Below are 19,713 nucleotides of genomic sequence, written 5' to 3'. Positions count from 1 at the left end.
GGCAGTGCGAGCAGACTAAGGAAGCAAGCGGGAAGGTGAGGCGGGACAGGATAACTCCCTTCATCCACGGCGGGCTCAGCGGCCACTGTTGTGCCACCATGGAGCTTTCTAAGTCACTTCCAGGTGCCCTGGTGTTTTCAGAGGGTCGGGCTGCTCGCGCCCCAGGGCTTGGAAGAGAGGCCCAGCTAGCGGAGTCCTTCCCTCGTCCCCTTGGGAGAGCCGCTCGGCGGCTCCGAGAGCTGCCCCGCGGCGCTAAAAAGACAAGGCGCCGGCTCGGCAGGGGATTGCTTCTGTCTGGGGCTCGGTCGAGGCTGCGTTCTTGTCTCGCGCGCACCCGTTCCGCGTTCTCCAGCCAATCCGGCGCTACTCGCGCGCCCAAGAGCGTTCCCCTGTCCTTTTCGGGCTGGGCTGCCTCCTTCCCGCTCCCAGTACTCCGCAGCCGGGCTCTCACACCTCCCCTCACTCTCCACGAGTTCCACGCCTCGCGGTGTGGCTCCGCCCCTGTCCCCGAGTCCGCCCCCGCAACCGTCCGAGCGTGTGCACTCCTTTCCCTTCACTCTCCTGCTATCTAGCGGGTCTGGGTCTCAACGGCCGTACTCGGACGCCTACGCGCACTCTCCCTCTGCGGCCACCGCGGTCCCCGCCCGCAGCTAGCCGCCTCCGATCTGGACTCGGGGTCGCGCGCCCCGACTCCGCCCCCCCACTCAGCGGACTCGCGCACTCCCGGCCCGGCCTCTACCCTGCGCAGGCCGCGGAGAGCCTGGCCGCCTCCCCCTCCTTCTCCGCTCCTCGCGAGTTCCCCGGGCGCTCTCGCTCTCGCGCTCTCCGAGGCGAGCGCGCTCCCGGCCCGCGCGCTCCGGGCTCCGGCTTCTCCCGGCTCCTGTCAGTGCGGTGACTGCGCTGGGAAACATGGCGACCGAGGGAATGATCCTCACTAACCACGACCATCAAATCCGTGTCGGAGTGCTCACAGGTAACCCGGGAGGGAGGTGCGGGACCGCCGCGGCCGCTGTCCCCGACTAGTCTCAGGCATGTCGCCTGTGGTGACTCTTCTCTGCGGCCTCGGGAGGAGGGAAGGCTGAGGAGGGGGACGGGGGGGGGCGTTTTACAACCGCGGAGAGCTGACAGAGGTTGGGGTGTTCCTGCGGGCCCCCTCCGGGAGCTGGAGCCGGCCCGTGGGATGTCAGGCCTCAGTGCCTTCGCAGCCGAAGTCCCTGGCCCCGGGGGACTGAGGGGCCGGTGCAGCGGGCGCTGCAGGGCTCCTTGCTGCCGGTGCAGGCGGCGGGATCCCGGCTCCGCAGAGAGAAGCACGCCGCTCTGACTGGCCGGCGCGCTTCCTCCGCTAATGCTCGTCTCTGAGAGGGGGGATTCCCATTTCCACTCCCTCCTTCCCCTCCCCCTATCCCAGCGGCCCCGAGCCCCTCTAGCTTTGCTTGCCCTGGGCACCCGCCGGACACGACACGGATGAGTATCAGGCGAAACTCCGCTCTGCTTTAGACTGCCCCTGGCCAGCGGGGCATCCCCTCAGTCACCCGTGGGACACCCATTGTCTCTTTCGAGAGGTTGGGGGATCGCTTGCACCCAGACCTCGGAAAGTGTCTGCGTTCCGCCTCTCGGAGCTAAGGGCCCTCTGCCCGCCTCTTCCCTTTCTTAGAGGGACGGACTGCACCCTGCGGCTGGGGCTTTTTACTTGAGAGGGTAGGATTCCCCGACTTGGGCTACTCTGTTCTTCTCCCTTCTGGAACCCACCCCCCTACCCCCACCCCCACCCCCACCCCAAAGGTCCCAAGGCTTGTGAGGAGCGCACTTTTCCTGGGTCTCGTTTCCCTCACTCGCAGGAGCTGTGTGTGCTCTGCATGTCTGATTCCGTTGCGTTGTATTTGGGTAATATCCCTCAGTTCGGCGATAGGCAGTTGCTGCAGGGCATGACTTCCGAGATGAACAGCAAGCCAATTTGTAGGGGTTTCTGCTGTGGTTCTGTAATTGGCAAGGTTTATGTGTAATTCAGTGGCGAGGTGGGGGTTAAGGAACTATATTTGGAATCTAAGGGCTTAGTTTGGAGTGAAGGAAATTCAAGACACACTGATGTGATTTCTGAAAAAGAAGAGATGTAGACGGGAATCCTTGTGTCTCCCTCGTCCCCCGCCCGTCACTTCTTAATTTTTTTTTTCTCTTGTCAAATTCTGACAGGTTGAGACGGTGCTCGGGAAGGGTCTAAATTGAATGAGACTTGCTTTTATTAGGTAGAAAAAAAATCTCTGTAGATACTGAGTGCTAAGCTTAATTTTGGCTGCTGAGTTTTATGAAAAGGTGTACCCATGGCACCCCTTCTTCTCTTTTAAGTAAAAGGGTTGCTTTGCCCTGGTATGCTTTCCAGTTGTTAATTTTGAATCCAGTTTGTTAATCAGAAGCCCCTGGATAGAGAAACTAGTCTAAACCAGTTGCAGGGAAAGGGAAATCCCCCCTCCCCCAACATCAAATGATACGCTGTTCTCTTCTTTTGGTGCTGAAACTGTTGCCTTGTGTGAAGATTCAGTTGTATTAGAATTCTTAGAGTTGACATTGCTGATTTTCAAAGAATCTAATCGTGGAATGTAAAAATGTATAGCCTATATCAACCTTCAACTTGCATTTTAAATTCCAGCCGGTTTTGAAAATTAATAGAGTAGTAATAGTGAAGCGTTATAGAAATCAAAGTATTTCATCTGTCCATGGAAATGAAAGGTCAAAGCTGTTTTAAAGTTAAACCACAGAGATTAAAGAAGAATCATATTTTCTTTTGCTCATTTAAGCTTTCTGTAAGAGTTTTATATAGTGAATCATCTTGCCTGGGTCAAGTAACACAGTAGGTGCCTATATAGAATACTTTGAAAGATACAGCCCTTATCTATATCCCTGCAGTACAATAGGGCTAACACTGATATGCAAACAACTAAAGAAACAATGTATGTAACTACTGTGTTACAATTGTTTAAATAAATTACTTGTGTGTTTGGGGGCAAAATGTAAAAGGAATTCCATTTCAGCATTAGGAGCAAATATAACTAACTACCTGAAGGGAGAATTTGGTTAATTTACCAAAGATAAGAAGAAACTGGCATTTTAAAGGGGAGTTGAAAGTCAGTGGCAACCTTATAAATGAATATATTTGTGAGGATGAGGCTCTTGAGCAGAATAAAAATGTAACTCAAAGACCTTGAAAAGCTTAGGTGGAATAGGTGGGTGGCATAGGCAAAATGTCAAGGAGAGAAGATAACTTTGGCAGTGAATTAAAGGTAATCTGGAGAAGCTGTCTCATGAAAATGAGGTACAGTAGTTAGGGGGAAAGGTCTCGGGTCAAGAATAAGGATGTAAGTGAAGGAACAAAAAGGAAGTTGATGGATTTGGGAGAAGTGGTAATAGAGGACAATTGGATGTGCTGATAAAATGGATATTTGAAGTCAGAAATAACTGATGTTTTTACTTGAAAAGTTATTGTCTTTTCTGTGGTGGAGCCTGGAAACAGAAGAATCAAAGGAAGGAGCACCAGCCCTCAGTCTGCAATGAGAGGATTTTATTATAGACAACTTATGGTCTTGACATTCCTTGTGATTTTGTGCAAGAAAAAAAATACAAAAATGAGGTTATATTGTGTATTTTGTGTCTTTTAGAACTTTAGTTTTTTTTAGTTTTACTGTGTGAAGGTTTTTTTTTTATTGAACTGAAGTACTATTATTTCATACTTAAGAAAATTGAATTAAGAGGCCACACTTAAAACTGTGATTTTATGAGTTGCAGTTTGTGGCTTTCTTAAAGGTCATAATAGTGATTCTAAGTATTTTATCTATTTTACAAAGGTGGTTGAAAGTATTGTCTACCCATGCACACTTTTTTTAAAAAAAAAGGTTTTATTTATTTGTTTAACAGAGAGAGACAGCGGCAGAGGGAATATAAACAGGGGGAGTGGGAGAGGGAGAAGCTGGCTTCCTACTGAACAGGGAGCCAGATGCTGGGCTCTCTTCCCTGGAATCAGGACCTGAGCTGAAGGCAGCTGCTTAATGACTGAGCCACCCAGGTTCCCCACCTTGCACACATTTTGCAATGTGTTTGTATTTTGGTGAAATTGTATTGCCATTTCTCCAAGCCTTCAATTGACTTTCTTTGTGGCATTTTAAAAAATTATCTGTTGAGAGATAATATTTATATTTTGAAACTATTGATCCTTTAGATTTTTTTAGTCTTCATCTCAGCTATGAATTTTACAAATAAATGTATGCAGTCTGTTGCAACTTCTCCTCAAATAATATTAGAATTTTGAAACAGTGGTAGGACAGTATTTAGCAATGATATTTCTCTTTTGCTTGATGATTCTTGAATCATTTTGGACTAGGAAATTAGATTATAATAATTAGTGTGACATGGCTATTTTAGTTATACAAATTATTTTTCATCAGGAAAGTGGGTTTGTTTATATATATAAAAATTGGTTATCATGGAAACATTTTAGGTTGACAGTTATTGCTATCTGTAAGAACAATATCTTTATATTAATAACTGTCTTATGTTGATTGCTAGAAATGAGTGTTATATGATCTTTGGTGACATGAGATCTAGTTTTTAGTATATGTGTTTTTAATGTTTTCTTCTTCTCTTGCTATTTGTAACAGAGACTAAACGTAATGTGATGATGCATGAGGCAAATAAAGAGATATTTGCTGCTCTGAAGCTAGAAACAAGATGTAGGGCAAATGTAAGATTCCTGCCCCCCCAATAACATTAGTAGTAATTGTACTTATTGCCAGTCTTAACAATTACATAGCAGAATCATATTTTAATGTGTCACTTTTCATCTACTTTTTCTAATGAGAACTGTTTATTAGGAGAGCACCGTAATTCTACCACTGTAAGAGCTCCACAGAAACATCAGGAAAATAATGAATATGTGCATTTATATAATGTAGAATGAGATAGGTGATACTCCATTGGCTATTTAATATTGTATTAGCTATTGCTAATGTTCAGTACTAGCGTATTTAGCACTTAGCTAAAGATGATAATCCATTACTTAAATTTTCACTAACAGTAGTATGGATGATAAAAAGATACAAATTTTTAAGAAAGAGCATTTTGAAGTATTTTTTTTGCTCCAGTAGTATACATTTTTATTGCACTAAGCTTTAGATCTGTAATCAACAAAAGATATTAGAACAAATATAAGACTGGTAAGAGAGATAAAAGACTATAAAATAGAGCATCAAAAATATTTGTTGCTTATAGGGAGTATTTTAGTCATTCATAAATAGTTATTCAAAATATTAAAAAAAAAACCCTTTAGCCTAGGAGATTATAATCAAATTAAGTCTAGAGTTGTTCAAGCATTTATTTTTATTTCATTCCTCAAGCTTATCCTTGTACATAATAAGTTTTCATATGTTTTCTGAAAAGCCTATTTAGTGATAAAGATATATTTATATACCTGGTTTGAGAATAGGTGTTGTCTTTAAGTAGGCAAATTAGTATTGCAAACCAAATCTGGATCCTACCAAATGGAATTCTGTGTTTTGGCAAACATACCAATATTGATCTGTATGATCATTGTTAAAAAGAATGCTGTGTCTCAAACTAGGTCATTCCTTCCTGAATTTTTGGTTGGAACCAATGTATTAGAGAATTAAATGTTTAGCTAAAGTAGGAAATAACATGTTAAGTTAATTACTAATGTATATACTACTATCATCACTGGCTAAAGACTTCTAAATTATTAGTACGTATGTTGTTACATATTAAGAGTTTTAACTATATTAAAACCACATATGACTGTTTGACAGTAACTGAGGTGTATAGTGGAGAATCAGCAGTTTATTGCTGAGGGGAAATGATGAATAAGAATCTATTTTTATTTTTATTGGTGATAGATTCCCATTTAAGGTGAATAGGGTGCTTTTGGAAACAGTAAGTAAAATAGGTAAAACCTATACTTTGTTCCTGTAAATAGGATTGAAGAACAAGAAAACATTTGGAATTTAAGCTGTTAAAAAAAGAGAGAGAGAGAGAGAGATCCTAAAAAAGAAATTAATAAAACCACAGGGGATTTTCTCTTTCACATCTGGGCAGAGATGATAAATACCGAGGTTGAAGAAAAGATTATTTAACCTGCTCAAAAGTAATTGGGACTATAGTTAATATGGACAGCATGGAATCATAATATTTGAGTAACCAGCCCAAAAGCAAAAGTCTGGTAAAGTAACTTCATGTAGAAGTCTATCCAGGTTGTCTAATGCATTCCTAAGTGAATTTGTATTTAACTAATTAATTTTAATTAAGTAAAATTTCTTGAAAATTTTATAATGAAAATAAACAACCCCAACAATTTTTATAGTTTTACCAGTAAGTATGCATTTTGAAAGAATGGAATAAAACTTACTATGCTTTAAAAAAATTAACTAATTTGAAAAATAAAGGAGCAAAGAAATGAGATGTGGTAAAAAGGAGCAATACACAATTTGTGTCCTGCTTCTCCTGTTGGGTGCATGACATTGTGTCAAGGGATACTCTTCAAGGATTCTAAGCCTTAGAATCTAAGCTATGGGGGACCAATGTAATAATTCTTGAAGGGTCAGTTCTGAGAGTATGTAATTTAAATCACCTTAATATTAAGATAAGTATGAGTAAATTAGGACAGGGTGTGGAATTCATGTGAACTGTTAAGATAAAATTAGAAACTTCAAAGAAATTTCAAGTGAACCCATTATATAACTCCAGACCTCATCAGTCTTCTCTGTTATTGGTACTTTGGCACCAAAAATTTAAGGAGCACTGGTTCATAGGAAGAACACTTAGAAGACTCACTTTCTAATGCTAGTTTGGCTAGTAAAGTCTTAATATTACTTAAATTTCTCTCTTAGCTTTTCTTACCACTAACCAAAAGGAGTCATTCTCTAAGATCGCTTTAAGTTCATGGCAGTATGTTTCTATCCTTTAGCATCTTGAACAGCTGGAAAGAGAAATATAGGGTATTAGACTTAGTTAATACTTTTTGTCTCTATAATGAGATCATTATGGAAGAAGGTAGATTATAGAGGAAAAAAAAAGCAATAGAATTAGAATGGAAGAAAAGATAAAAATTTTAGAGATTAAGTCCTGTCAGTATAACTGAAGGAACAATATTTAGATTTTTTTTTTAGAAATTTAGAAATTTTTGTGGCCTTAGTAATCTTCTTTTTATTATCAGTAGTTTCACTTCTACACTTAATTTCAGACTCAGCTTAAGCCTCCCTTCCTCAACAAAATCCTAGGAATTATCCTCTACAATGATGTCTTTCTTTGTTTTCCTGCAGTATTTATAAATGTTGTCTATACCCTGGGGGCACCTGGGTGGCGCAGTGGGTTAAGCCTCTGCCTGCGAGTCATGGTCTCAGGGTCCTGGGATTGAGCCCGGCATCAGGCCCTCTGCTCAGTAGGGAGCCTGCTCCCCTCCCTTCTCTGCCTACTTGTGATCTCTGTCTGTCAAGTAAATAAATAAAATCTTTTAAAAAAAATGTTATCTATACCCTATAATCATGTATATGTGGAAAGCTGCAAGATGTAGTTAAAAGACAAAAAGAAAAAAAAAAGAAAGAAAAAGGACTTTTGAGTCGAAGAGACTTGGATTTCAGACCCAGATTTGCTCTTTATTTTGGGAAGTCATTTAATCTCTCTGAATTTCAGTTTCCGTCTCCAAAATGAAGATGGCAATACTTACTTCACAGAGTTGTAAGAACTGAGATAATGTATGTGAAAATGTCTACTCTATATGTCTAACTTGGATAATATATTCAATAATCTTTACTCCTTTCCTCATCGTATGTTGCTTTGATATAGTTTGCTAACAGCTTCATGTATAAACATCTTAGGTAAAGTAGATTTTAAAGTTCTTGAAACAGTTGATTGTGTGCTTTACCTCTTAATAACGTAATTGCATAGAAGATGTCTAATAAAAAATTGGGTGGTGTGACATTTATATAGTGGCTTAAGAATCAGCTACCCAGAAATATTTAGGTAAATCAGATATTCACTGTTATTACTAAGAAGACAGTTCAGGGGGTTAGTATTTTTCTATAAATTGTAAGAGGAAGATACTGATAATGTGTATTTGAAACATTTGCATGCTATCAGATTTGACATATTGTTTCTTAGTTGATGGGCAAGTCTGTATGAGGATTATTTTAGAGTGATTTTATAGTAATTTTTAAAAATGTCATCTTAACAAATGAAAAACTTGTAGGTTGAATAAATTCTGAAAATGTTATTTTGAAGGTTAGTTCTGATAGTCAAAATAGCAAAATAGCATAAAATAGGAATCAAAAGTTTTATCTCTTCTACCCCTTCTCTCCTTCCTCCTCCCCCTCCTCCCCTCCTACCTTCCTCCTTCTCCCTCCTCTTTTAAAAAAAAGATTTTATTTATTCATTTGAAAGAGAGAAAGCACAAGCAGCGGGAGAGGTAGAGAGGGAGAACCAGACTCCCTGCTGAGTTGGGAACTGGATGTGGGGCTCCATCCCAGGACCTGGGATTCATGACCTGAGTAGAAAGCAGGTGCTTAACCACCTGAGCCATCCAGGTGCCCTTGCTTCCTTTTTCTTTTCGAAGTAGGCTCCATGCCCAGCATAGAGTCCAGTGCAGGGCTTGAACTCATAACTGATTGAGACCTGTACTGAGATCAAGAGTTGGTTGCTTATCTGACTGAGTCACCTCAGTCACTTTCAAGACACTTAATTACATTTTACTTGTTTCCTTCGCTTTGAATGGGGGTAATTATGCTTATCTAATAGGGATAGTGTGAAGAACAAAGGAAATAATGTATTCAGTATTTAACACTTACTATGTGCCAGGCTCTGTGCTAAAGTAAGGGATTCAGCGGTGAGTAAGATATAGTCCTTGTCCTCTTGTAGCTTATTTTAGCATTAGTAGGAAGACCTTGTTTAGTCAAGTTGGACACTGACAAATTCATGCTTCATTTATGTTGCAAAAGTACTACTATATTTTGTTTTTGATGTAGATAGGCATAAATGCCAAAATTATGTTCATGTCAAGCCATTTTTGGCTCAAAATTTTAAACCATTATATATTTCCTGTTTTGTAAGAATATACTGAACATAATTTAATTATTTTTTTTTTTTCACTTGGGTTTAAGTAAATATAGGTAACATTTATCAGGCCTATAATACATGGTATACATATGTTCTCTTTGTGCTAAGCACTTGACACGTTATTTAATTCTTATAACTGTTATAAGTTGCCCTTCATCTTCTAGTTTCTAACCTACTATACCCTTGGGAAGCACCTAAACAACCTTGCTAAGAATTATATATGATAGGACATCTAGTTAGACTTGCAGGTCTAAAGAATAATTGTTTTCACTTTTGGGTTGAGGGCATCAGAGGATGAATGGTATTACTATAAGACCAAAAGAAATTTGCTTGTTTCTTTGTACTTTGAGATTTCAGGATCATGGCTAATTGTGTCTGCCTGATACTGAAAATTCTAATAAAAATGCAAAAGCTTGTGAAAGGAAGAGACCAAGTACAGTCTGAGTGCTAAATAGAAATGTACTGTTAGGTTCTTTTCTTGTTATTTTACAAACATTAAGAAAAAAGTATACTTGGAATTAACTTAACATTTTGCTCAGGGCATTATCCCAGGGTTCTGGGATTGAGTTGTACATCGGGCTCCTTATTCAACAGGGAGCCTGTTTCTCTCTCTGGCTGCTGCTCCCCCTGCTATATGCTCGCTCACTCTCTCTGACAAATAAATAAATAAAATCTTAAAAAAAAAAAGGTGAAACATTTAAAAAATGTGATCCCTATTCTGCTTCCACTTCAACGAGTCAATAGTGAATTTTGATTCTAATGCAAATTTTAAAAATTATGCTTTGATAAAATTAATATCCCCACAATAGTAATTGGATTTCAATTTAGTCGCAAGTGGGACATCTTCTAAGTTCTTACAATGTTTTAAATGAGTTTACAGACTTGTGGAGTATATTTGTATTGTAAGGTATGTAACAGTATGGAAAGGTAAAGTGCGAATTAAGCCCTATCTCTCTACTTTCCCAGTCTTTCTCTAGTGTTAATCACTTTTAAGATTTTTTAATTTTGTTTATTCTATATACAAGCACATATTTATTACATCAGAGTCTGCAAATTGGCATACCAATGGCCATAACTGACCAGTACATGTTTCATTAGACCCCTGCTGTGTTTTTACAAAAAGTATTTTTCTGGGGCACCTGGGTTGCTCAGTTGTTTGAACATCTGACTCTTTGGCTCTGGTCATAATCTCATGGATTGTGAAATCAGCCCCATTTCAGGCTCCATGCTCAATAGGGAGTCTACTTGAAGATTCTCTCCTTCAACTCCTGCCCCCACTTGCATGTTCGCTCTCTCTCGTTCTAAAATAACAAATCTTTTTAAAAAAGTATGTTTCTAACATTTAAAAGAGGTATATTTCGTATAAACCCGTATTTTTAACTTTTTAAAATTCAGCAACACTGTAGCCTCTTTCTCACATGACAATAGTTGGTTAGAGTGGTTGTCCCTGGAAATAGGACATGTATTCTCCAGTTTCTCACAATTCCCATTTAACCTATTTATATTTTCTGCCTAGATCTATAGTCCTTTGAATTTGTAACCCTTGCTTATTCATAGTATTTTGCACCTCCCTTCCTTTCTAGCATGTCTTGGACATCTTTTAGTATTAGTGAAAATAATAGTTAACTTTGTTCAGAGCTTACCAAATGTGAAATATTTTTTCTGAGCCTGTTATAGAGCCTATTAATTCATTTAATCTTTATGATTAAAGTTGAGGAAATTATACAGTTGAGGAAATTATAGCAGAGAGATTAAGTAATTTACCCAAATTACTGGGTTAAGAGGCAAAGTTAAAGTCCGAGCTGCAAATTAAACCCATGTAGTCTTTTCTTAAAGTATAAGCTCTTAATCACTATGTTATATTCCTTAGCATGTAGCAATAAGTTCATATACATTTTTTCCTTTTAATGGGTCTATCATATTGCATCATAAGATATGTGGTATTTAATCATCAACCCTCCAAATTTCTAATTTTTCACTGTGACAGATGTTGTAGACAGTTAACATTATACATTTTATCTTTGTATATTTGTGATCTGTTTTTAAATGTGAGATCAGTTACTATAATTTTTAGGTCAATGGTATATGAATTTTAAAATTTTGATGGAAATTACAAACTTACCTTCCAAAAAGAATGTACTAATTGTAATTAATATTACCCCCTTTTTTGTTTTTTAATTTTTTAATTTTTTTTTTAAAGATTTTATTCATTTGACAAAGAGAGACACAGTGAGAGAGGGAACACAAGCAGAGGGAGTGGGAGAGGGAGAAGCAGGCTTCCCGCAGAGCAAGGAGCCAGATGAGGGGCTGGATCCCAGGATTGAGCCTAAGGCTAGACGCTTAATGACTGAACCATCTAGGCACCCATTTTTTTTTTTTTTTTTAATCTTTACAAGTTCTTTTAAGATCTCTTTCTTGAATTACATATGTGGATTAGGACCTTTTTATTGCAAATGACAGATACAGAGCTCAAAATTAGCTTACATTAAAACAGGAAGTTATTAATTTACATAGGCATGAAGTATAGGGGAGGAACTCCCTTTAGGGAATTAATGTAATCATGAATTCTTTTTTTCCTTTTAAAGATTTTATTTATTTATTTGAGAGAAGGAGAGATAGCGAGAGTGGGGAGGGGAAGAGGGAGAGGGAGAATAGGCTCCCTGCTGGGCAGGGAGCCCCATGTGGGGTTTGTTTCCAGGGCTCTGGGATCATGACCTGAGCTGCAGGCAGATGCTTAACTGAGGGAGCCACCAGGCACCCCTTAATCATGAATCCTTATTCTCCATTTCAGTGCTTTGTTTTTCTGAGCATGGTGCAAGCTGATTTCCTTCATGTAGTTGCTCTTTTACCTGACTTGGCCCACATGTCCATCTCTGAGTCAATCATTATAACTAGGAGAATTTGGGCTGTGGTTAGCCAGGTCTGTATCACATGTCTATCCTAGGAGTGGGACACTAAACAGGCAGCCTCACCAGAACCTCTTAGAAAGGGGAAAGGGAAGCCTTCCAAAGAAGTGGAGGTACTGCTATTAGGAAGGGAAAAGTGTGCTTGGGCAGAAAATTCTTCTTGTAGGAGTTCCCTGAAGTCTTACGCCTTTTTGCTTTCTTTTTTCCTTTTTCCTAAGAATGTAGTTTATTATATCTTCCCCTTTTCCTTTTTCTCCTGTTTGTTCAGTGAAAATGGTTCTCTGGCAGATAGTTACAAACTCGAACTGGAGCAAGTTAAGGTGTGAGAAATAGTGGGTTAAATTCAGGGTCCCCTAATATCAATAGTGACTAATTGATATGTTAATTAACTGAGTTCAACTTTTTCATGCTGTGTATATAAATGCTTATCTAAGGACATTTTAGAACAGTAGTGTACATGTAATAGAGTTAGATTTTACTATTTGTTTTCTAAATTTTGTTTTAGCAGCATTTCTCTGGGAGATGTTATAATAGGTATGGTGTGAAGAGGTTTTTCTTTTCTTTCTTTCTTTTTTTTTTTAAAGATTATTTATTTATTTATTTGACAGAGAGAGATCACAAGTAGGCAGAGAGGCAGGCAGAGAGAGAGAGGAGGAAGCGGGCGCCCTGCTGAGCAGAGAGCCTGATGCGGGACTCCAACCCAGGACCCTGAGATCGTGACCTGAGCCGAAGGTAGCGGCTTAACCCATTGAGCCACCCAGGCGCCCGAGGTTTTTGTTTTCAAGTTAATTTGGGAAGTGCTATATAACTTATCCCTTCTTTTGGAGATATTAAAAATATTAGTATATTAAAACATATTAATATATTAAAGATGTGAGTAATATTACAGTTGTGGATCCTGGTGAACTTTATTTAGTCTAGTGTTTCTGGAACTTTGAGAATGGAACACTTTTTCAAGGCACACCAGAATTCACTTCTTTGGGAAATAGTGGTTTTTCCCCTGCAAATGGTCTGCTGGAAGTCTATGTAAGACCCTTATATTTATTCTTTTAGCTTTTTTTCGGTAGAAGTATTGGTTACCTATAATAATTTATATTGGGAAAATTAATTCTTTTTAGATTTGTGTATATATATATGTGTGTGTATATATATATGTGTGTATATATATATATATATATATATCGTGTCTATATGTGTGTGAGAGTGTGTATGTGTGTGTGTATTTCCCCCCATATTAATATACTGGCTGAATGTATTCTCTTATTCAGAAAATCTGTAATAGCCTAAACTAGACAGACCAGTCTTCACTTGATCTTAGTCAAAAGGCCAAGAAGCGATAGACAGACCAGTCTTGGTTCTGTAATTAGTACATGGGAAAGAATACAGGATCAAGTTCTTTTTTGGATTTTTCCAGTAGGAGTTTGGTATCTTTATCTGTGAAATGTAAAGTCTAAGAGATACTCTCTAAAATCTCCTTCAGCTTTAAAAATCTTATTAATCCCAAACTCAGAATATACTTCATGTTTACCATTCTCTTATTGCTTGTATTCATGTTATCTGCAATCTGTTACTGACAGCACTGTTATTGATCTGAAATGCCTTTCTTACTTCAAATAGGAAAAATTGTTAGAAAAAGACACTGACATTCATGCCAAGTATAAATGGAAATAAGTGTCCGTTACTTCCACTGCATAATACGTGTAATTTTATTTCCTTCAATAGTACATGCCACAGAGTTCAAGTTGCAAAGTGCTTAAAGTTTAGAATAAAAATTAGATGCATGTAGGTGTAATAACTGGTTCACAAAATGAAGCTTAGAAGGATACTAGTGATTTAGAGGTATTGAAGTATTACAATTTTCTTTTTTAATTAATAGAGATTTACCAGAGATCTGGAAAGCAAAGATGATAATACTCCCCCCAAAAGTTGTGAATATTTTGCTTACATATTTAAAGTAAAGCTATTGTAAAAATAAGACCTTTACTTAAAAAAAAAAAAAAAAGATTTATTTATCTTTATTTTAGAGTGCGGGTCTGCTACGGGGGCGGGGGTGGTGTGTGAGGGGTGCAGGTAAGTGGTGGGGAGGGGCAAAGGGAAAGAATCTCAAAATGACTCCCCACTGAGTGCAGAGCACAATGTGGGACTCCATCCCACAACCCTGAGATGGTGACCTGAGCTGAAATCAAGAGTTGAATGCTTAACTGACTGAGCCACTTAGATCCCCAGACATATACTTTTAATGAACAATATTGTTTTAGATTTACACAGATACTTGGACTAGTAGGTAGGCTCTGGATTAGACTACCTGGGTTTATATCTAAGTTAAATGAAGTTAAAATTTTAGAGTTACTTAACTTCTCTAAGCTATGTTTTTCTCATCTGTAAAATGGCAAATAATACCAATGCCTGCTTAAACTGTAAAAGTTTAATGAATATGCCCACATAATAAGTACTCATTAAATGTTTGTTGTTGTGTATTATAATACATTTGAAAATAATTACCTTTATAAACATGGTAGTAGAAATCAGCCAATACAGTGTTTATTATTATTTTTTTAAAGTAAGCTCTACATGTGACGTAGGGCTTAAATTCATGATCCCGAGATCGAGAGTCACATGATCTACTGATTGGGCCAGCCAGCCACCCCACCAGTACAGCTTTTAGCTATCTGATCTAGCCAGTTTATCTTCATGCCATTTTCCCACTATTTTAATGCACTTAATTTAATGAGCTTCTTTAAAGATTAGTACTGTACAGGGGTTCTCCTTGATCTAAATTCTTATTTTTTTTTTTTAAAGATTTTATTTATTTATTTGACAGACAGAGATCACAAGTAGGCCGAGAGGCAGGCAGAGAGAGAGGAAAGGAAGCAGTCTCCCTGCTGAGCAGAGAGCCCAATGTGGGGCTCGATCCCAGAACCCTAGGATCATGACCTGAGCTGAAGGCAGAGGCTTTAACCCACTGAGCCACCCAGGCACCCTTAAATTCTTATTTTTAACTTGAGTTTTGGACTGTTAAAGTCAGAAGATGGTATTTGTAGTGTAGTAACTAATGACAAAAATTTGATATTTTTGAGGGATAGGTTGAAACTGAAGTATATATGGGCAACGGTTTCTGATACTCTCTAAGGCATGTTAAGATCTATGGAGAAAACTGCCTCTCTATACACCTGTGTGGTGGTGTTATGGAGTTCTATAGTAAAAGAAAGTGGAAATGTTTTAAATGTACAATGGTGCAGTGATACAGGGTGGTAAAGTGGGAGCAAAATAAAACTGCACCAGTAATTGTTGATTTGTAGAAGAGAGATTTTTAACTGGTAGATGAGGAAAATAGTGAACCCCAGGGATAAAGATCTAAGGCTTAGGCCTTATTATGCTTGGATTGAAGTACAATGAGTTGGGTTATAAGGCAAAGGAATATTAAATGTAAAAAGGTAGAAGTACTTTATGAAATAACAGATGCCAAAAGAAAATCTATAGAATTTAGAGCATTGCCAAAGATAATTTTTGGCAGGAAAGTTTGAGAATCATTGACTTAGGTTAATATTGGACTTGGCTTCTTCTGCAGATGGGTCTGTGAAGTATTGTTAGGTAAAAACAAAACTGTCAACTATGCATCTTAAACATTCATTCCTTTCTGATTCTTAATGCAATTCAGAAGTGGGTCATATCTAATATATGAGAAACTTGAAATGGATACACCCCTCCTCCCCCACCCCCAGCTCCTATAGTAGGAAAGAACACTTATAAGCAGTGAAGTAATTGTGGATCTGATTTTATTACTCTTGTTTTCCTGTCCATGATTAATATAGTATTATGACTATAGCCTTACTTGTTAACAAACAATACAACCCAGATCAATATTGTCTTAGTCCTTTTGGGTTAATGTAACAAAGTACTATAGACTAGGTGGCCTATAAAAAATAGAAATTTATTTTTTATGGTTCTAGATGTTGGTAAGTCCAAGATCAAGTTACCAGCAGATCTGATGTCCAGTGAGGGTCTACTTCCTGGTTGACAGACAGCTATCTTCTTCTTCTTCTTCTTCTTCTTTTTTTTTTTTTTAAAGATTTTATATATTTATTTGACACAGAGAGAGATCACAAGTAGGCAGAGAGGCAGGCAGAGAGAGAGAGAGAGGGAAGCAGGCTCCCTGCTGAGCAGAGAGCTTGATGTGGGACTCAATCCCAGGACCCTGAGATCATGACCTGAGCCAAAGGCAGCAGCTTAACCCACTGAGCTACCCAGGCACCCTCTTCTATCTTCTAAAGATCTTCTATCTTCTTCTATCTTTGAGTAGGGGACAGCAGCATTTAGGATTGGTAAAGTAGAAAGTCTCTAGGTCTCTTTTATAAGGGTATAAGGGTACTAATTCCATCCTCATGACCTAATCATCTCCTAAAGGCTCCACCTCCAAACACCAGCCCACTGTGGGGATAGGTTTTAACATAATGAATTTTAGTAGAAGACAAACATTCAGCTTGTGGCAAGCATGAGATCCGCTTTACATCATGTGAGGCTAAAACTACTAAATATTTATAGTGTCATCTACCCTTTGAGTATGAGGAGTTGGCTGTAGAGTAGGTTTACATTTTTAGTAATTTATATATTAAAAGCACTTGCCAAGTACTATATGCTAGGTTTACCAAATTTTTTTCTGTAAAGGGCTGATAGTAAATATTTTAAGCTTTTGTGGGCCTTTTGATTTCTATCACAGCTATTCAGTAGCAGAGTAGACAATATGTAAATGCACGAGCATTTATTTATAAAAACAGATTATGAGCCAAAGTTGGCCAGTCCATGCACCAAGATGTAGTCTGGGTTAGGAAGGTATAATTCCAAGTTACTTGCATGTGAATTGAACTTTTGTAGGAGTTAAAATTTGCATTTAAAAACCATGCAAAATTTAGTGGCTTAAAACTACAGTTTAATGTATCTCACATTTCTACGAATTAACTCTGTGGTTCTGCTGTAGGCATTAGTTGGGGTTCTGTTATGACTGCAGTCACCTGGAAGCTTAAATGGGACTGTTGTCCATGGCCAGTTCTACATGTGGATTTATCCACATGGCTGATTCATTAGCCTCATGGTGTGATGGCTGGTCTCCAAGAAGTATTCCAAGAGCAAGCATTATGAGAGGGAGGAAGCAGAAGCTGCCAGGCCAGTTAAGGTATAGGCCTGAAACTGGCATAGCTTCAATTTCAACCATTATTTTATTGGTCAAAGTAACCACAGGCCTAGCCCAGAGTTCTCGTGGGAAGAGATCAGGAATACTAGGAAGCATGGTTAGCACTGTTATCAAAGTAACAGTCTATCACAGAATTGTTTTGGTTGCAAGTGACAATTCAAAGTGAGCTAGCTTTAGTAAAGGGGAAATTTATTATAAAAATAATGGGGTACCTATCTCACAAAACATAAATACAGGATAAAGCCTTAGGAATATTGGATCTAGGGTTTGAAGGTCCTCAGGACTGTTTCTCATCTTTCTTCATTCTGTAAGAACTGAAACCATTCTTTAGCTTTTTTTCTGTTTGAAAACTTAGTTTGGGGCGCCTGGGTGGCTCAGTGGGTTAAGCCGCTGCCTTCGGCTCAGGTCATGGTCTCGGGGTCCTGGGATCGAGTTCCGCGTCGGGCTCTCTGCTCAGCGGGGAGCCTGCTTCCCTCTCTCTCTCTGCCTGCCTCTCCATCTACTTGTGATTTCTCTCTGTCAAATAAATAAATAAAATCTTTAAAAAAAAAAAAAAGACCCAGTTAAATGCATTTGGAATCAGATTACCACACAAAAATCTATTGGTATTATCATTGGGATTTCCTTGAGGCTGTACTTCAATTTGGAGAGAATTGGGATCTTAACAATATGGAGTCTTTTTTTTTTTTTTTTTAAATTGTTATTTATTTGTCAGAAGATAGAATGAGGGAGAGTACAAGCAGGGGCAGCGGCAGGCAAGGAGGGAGGCAGGCTCCGCCCCCCTCGGCCCCCCCCCCCCCAGCAAGAGGCCTCATGTGATACTCCATTCCCCTGGGATCATGACCTGAGCTGAAAGGAGATGCTTAACCTACTAAGCCATCTAGGCATCCCAATATAGAATCTTCCATTCTGTTAACATGTATATCTATCCATTTACTTGCACCCCATCTTTGTTGTTCTTTGTGACAGTGACCAAGACTTCTAGAACAGTGTTAGTGGAAAGAGTGGTAGTCTTTTTTTTTTTTTTTTAAAGATTTTATTTATTTATTTGAGAGAGAGAGAGGGATCACAAGTAGGCAGAAAGGCAGGCAGAGAGAGTGGGGGAAGCAGGCTCCCTGCTGAGCGGAGAGCCTGATGTGGGGCTTGATCCCAGGACCCTGAGACCATGACTTGAGCCAAAGGTAGAGGCTTAACCCACTGAGCCACCCAGGTGCCCCAAGAGTGGTAGTCTTATCCTTAACTTAGGGAAGAAAATATTCAGTATTTCACCATCAATTATTATGTGAGTTACAGGTTTTTGTAGCTACCTTTATCAGATTAAGGAAGTTCTCATCTATTTCTAGTTTTCTAAGTCATTAATGGCTATTAAATATTATCAAATGATAGTTTGATAATATCTAATATTATCAAATATTTATTAAGATAATCTGGTTTGTGTTTTTAATTATGTTATATAATGTATTCCACTGATTGATTTCACTGTTAAATTATCCTTTCATTCCTAGATAAAACCAACTTTGTCATATTATAGCATTGGATTTAATTTGTTAATATTTTGTTTAGGATTTTTACATCTACTGATGAGATATATGAACTTATAATTTTCCTTTCTTGTAAAATTTTTGTTAGGTTTTGGTATCAAGGTTTACTGGCCTCATAAAAACTTTTGGGAAGTGTTCTTTGTCTCTCTTTTTAATTCGCTGAAGGAGTTTTTGTCAGATTGGTGTATTTCATGTGTACTAGAAAAGAATTTTTATTCTAAAGTTTGTTGGTACTAGTGTTGTGTGTCACCAAGGTCAAATTGGTTAATTGTGTTCAAATATTTTAATGACCCCCTCCCCGTTTTTATCAGTTATGACAAAAGAGAATCTTAAAATCACCACCAACAACTGTAGATTTGTGGCTTTTTTCTTTTTAGTTCTTTCAACTTTTTCTTTATGTATTCTGGAACTCCTTTAGTTACATAAAACTTTAGGATTATTATAATTTATGGTTGAACCATTATGTCATTTTGAAGTGTCTTCTTTATTTCTAGTATTTCTTGCCTTGAGGTCTACTTTGAACTTCTATTAATATAATCACTCAACCTTCCTTTCCATCAGTATTTCTGTGGTTTATTTTTTTCCTTTTATCTCAACCTATCTGTATTCTTACATTTGAGATATGTCTTTTGAAAATAGCATATTATTGGGTCCTGTTTGATCCAGTTGGACAATCTCTGTGTTTCTGGAATGTTTATTCTGTTTACACTTAATGTAATTACTAATATGGTTGGGTAGAAATCTGTCATTTTTCCATTTATTTTCTTTCTGTCCCATATAGTCCTCATTTTTAAAAAATTCTTCCTTTCCTAATTTGACTTGTCAATTTTCTAAATTTAATTTTTACTAATTAGCTTTTTGGTTAGACTTTCTATAATTATGATTTTTTAGTTATCATAGAGATTTTAATAAGTACCTTTATTAGTATCTTAATATTTTTACTGCTTATCAAACAATGGAATACCCAACATAG

At 38.3% G+C, this 19,713-nt stretch overlaps 1 protein-coding gene across 12 annotated transcripts in view; it reads left to right on the top strand.

The window, feature by feature from the left end:
• Positions 1-392: 392 nt before the first annotated feature.
• GPHN (gephyrin) overlaps positions 393-19,713 on the top strand; it is a 641,743-nt gene continuing 622,422 nt past the window's right edge. For 5 of the 12 annotated variants that reach the window (XM_044231068.1, XM_044231069.1, XM_044231070.1 and 2 more), the window contains exon 1: positions 394-973. In XM_044231068.1, the coding sequence (XP_044087003.1) occupies positions 910-973 (64 nt within the window). In that variant the 5' untranslated portion in view covers positions 394-909. Of the gene's footprint in view, positions 974-19,713 lie in introns of all 12 variants that reach the window. The other 7 variants (XM_044231063.1, XM_044231059.1, XM_044231060.1 and 4 more) reach the window with 3 other exon arrangements.

Source organism: Neovison vison, chromosome 13, assembly GCF_020171115.1.
Source record: "Neovison vison isolate M4711 chromosome 13, ASM_NN_V1, whole genome shotgun sequence".
Lineage (NCBI taxonomy): Eukaryota > Metazoa > Chordata > Mammalia > Carnivora > Mustelidae > Neogale > Neogale vison.
Note: the sequence above shows the minus strand (reverse complement) of the source record. Positions and strands in the feature narration are given on the sequence as shown.